At 44.5% G+C, this 2,612-nt stretch overlaps 1 protein-coding gene across 2 annotated transcripts in view; it reads right to left on the bottom strand.

Annotated features, from left to right (window-relative positions):
* Positions 1–2,612, bottom strand: part of MFAP3L (microfibril associated protein 3 like) — a 52,537-nt gene that overhangs the window by 25,260 nt on the left and 24,665 nt on the right. For both annotated transcript variants that reach the window (XM_004696121.2, XM_045286815.1), the window contains exon 2: positions 1,806–2,233. In XM_004696121.2, the coding sequence (XP_004696178.1) occupies positions 1,806–2,100 (295 nt within the window). In that variant the 5' untranslated portion in view covers positions 2,101–2,233. The remainder of the gene's footprint in view (positions 1–1,805; positions 2,234–2,612) is intronic.

Below are 2,612 nucleotides of genomic sequence, written 5' to 3'. Positions count from 1 at the left end.
ATGCACTTTACACAACTGATGTATGTATGGATTGTGATAAGAGTTGTATGAGCTCCTAATAAAATGATAAAAAATAAAAGAAATAAAAGATTTGTTCAAAGGGAAAAAAGAGTGGAAACGAGCTGTGGACTGGGGTGGTATGCCCTTATTCTTCCATTGTAGTCAAGGTTCCGTTACCACCGTGCCCCTTCATCATAGCAGGACCTGAGGCAAATTTTAGTAAAAGAGAGCTTTGGATTACGCTGCTTCTCGCTGAAAAACTCTACAGTCCAATCATTCGTACTTGATGGGGCAAGAGTTCGACTCTACCAAATTAGCATAGAAACATACATATAGCACATAATGTATATTATTTTGACTGAAGAGAAGAAGTGGCCCACTACTCTGTCCAGCCAAAAGCCATGCAAGGGACAGCACCCTGGCGAAACCCCAGGCACCAGCCCGCTCCATTACACATCTGTCTAGCAGCCTTGGCCAGGAAGAGCACAGTGCGAGCCAGACATGTGTCTTCGTAGGAAAACTCTGCTCATTTAGCTCCTGGGGCAAAGAGGCATTAGGCTTGATTCTTTTTTCAAAGCAATTAAGATAAAATCCAGGAAAGAGAAGAAACACGTAGGTTGCCCCTGAGCAGAAACTCGTCAGGGAATCATTTATTGGATAAAGGATTGTGGACTGAACGAAAGGGCATGAGAATCAAATGGCCTGCTTCTTCTTTCAGAACAATGGTATTTTCACTCCCCCATCTCCAACTCCATCATTCACCACACATTGGATGCTTGGTGACTAATGACTGATTAGTCCTGGTGGCACAGAGGTTATGTGTTAGGCTGTTAACCACAAGGTCAGCAGTTCAAAACCAACAGATGCTCCAAGGGAGAAAGACGAGGTTTTCTACTCCTATGGAGTTACAATCTCTGAAACCCACAAGGACAGTTCTACCCTATCCTATAGGGTTGTTATGAGTCGGGAAGTGAGCTTTAACATCTACAATACAACTCCTTCTTCAGGCCAATCTGATCAGGTTTCAATTACTCCTCACACCTAAAACAAGAACAGTGCTCCGTGGTAGAACACCGTCTCTTTGTGACAGAAATCTCCCTGCCACTGGAGTCTTTCCTCCGGGAAGCTCAGGAAGATGGTTCATCATTTCTAGCCAGGAGGCCATTGGTTAAAATCAGAAACTCATTCACGAAAGATCAAACACTCCCCCATTGCCACATGATGTTTCTTGGCATTACCTCCTCCCTCCCTGCTGGTCAGAGCAGCAGCAGCCTGGGAGCTTCTGCCAGGATCCCAGGAGTACAGAACCATCCTGAGCTGGTGGCTCAGAACTCCCACAGAGACACCCCAGCCCACCCCCCACCCAGCTTATTTTTCCAAGGAGTGTGGCCTTTAAATCCAGAGTCAATGAATTCAACTGACCTTTAAGGTAAGCACTGGCTAGCCTGTGCATTGAACCACCCCCTTTATTACTGGAACACACACTTGGGAGAATTTATCTTATATTTGTCCCTCTAGCGTTTTGTATGCATATTACAAAATTCCAAAAGACTGTTTAAAAGACTTCAATATTTGATCTTGGTCTTTTGAGCCCACTGGAGGGATGGGGGGGAAAGTGAAGGATGCATCAAATACTGCGGAGGGACTTTCAGGATATATCTCTGCCTCTCCTGCTTTAGAAAAGCAAGAGACAAAGATCTTTAAAATGTATATGCCTAACACCATCAAGCACAAAGGGTGTTCACAGATGCTGGCTCCGGTTCACTCTTATAAGTTATGACATTTGGCACAATGAAAAAGCTTACCTTCTCCTCTCCCCGTCTCATCCTCTTCTTGCAGCAGCTTGCCAACGGAATTATACCACTTGAATTGTGGGTCAGGGACGCCATAAACACTACAATTAATCAAGGCACTGTTCCCTTCCTTAACTATGATATGGTCCGTCGTGGCAAGGATTTCGGGTACAGATCCCAAGACCACATCAGTGCCATTTAAAGGGCTGGCAGTCACATTCTCAGCAGTTGCCAGAGTGAATACTAAGGTTAAAAAGGGCACAGAAGGTAAAAAGTACACCGTCAGATGGCTCGTCAATGGATCCATCTTCTTTGCTTTCTAGGTAAGGCGACAGAGAGAGGGTTTGCCTGGGGCGTCTTCTATGACCCAACAGACGGTTCAGAGCAGGCCATGGGACACACCTGTCCTGGATCCACAGTGTCAGTACTTGATTAAGAGCCTGGTGGGGAAAACAACAACACACACAGAGAAAGATTAGCATTCGCCACACTAAAAATAAATAAGTGAATACTACGTATAAAAGGTCAGCAATTTAGCCAAGTCATTGTAAAGCAGAGAACAAATCCAGAAGTTCCCAATGGTTCTCAGAGAAACTACAATGACGTCATTTTCTTATTTGGATAACGAAAGCATACAGTTCCTCACAGGGACCAGTCTATTTCTTCTTCATGTTAAATTTACTTCCCATGACATGATGGAGTTGAAAAACCAATGCAGACTCTCCTTGTTAAGCACTGTGTGGTCCTTAGCCACCCCATCACCTTGCTTCATGTGGAACGACCTGATGGTTCACTCTGGGGAGTTCTTTTTTTTTTTTT

This window comes from Echinops telfairi, unplaced genomic scaffold (genome assembly GCF_000313985.2).
Source record: "Echinops telfairi isolate 266 unplaced genomic scaffold, ASM31398v2 ScPeMD7_9;HRSCAF=40, whole genome shotgun sequence".
Lineage (NCBI taxonomy): Eukaryota > Metazoa > Chordata > Mammalia > Afrosoricida > Tenrecidae > Echinops > Echinops telfairi.
This window is presented reverse-complemented; position numbering and strand designations above follow the sequence as displayed.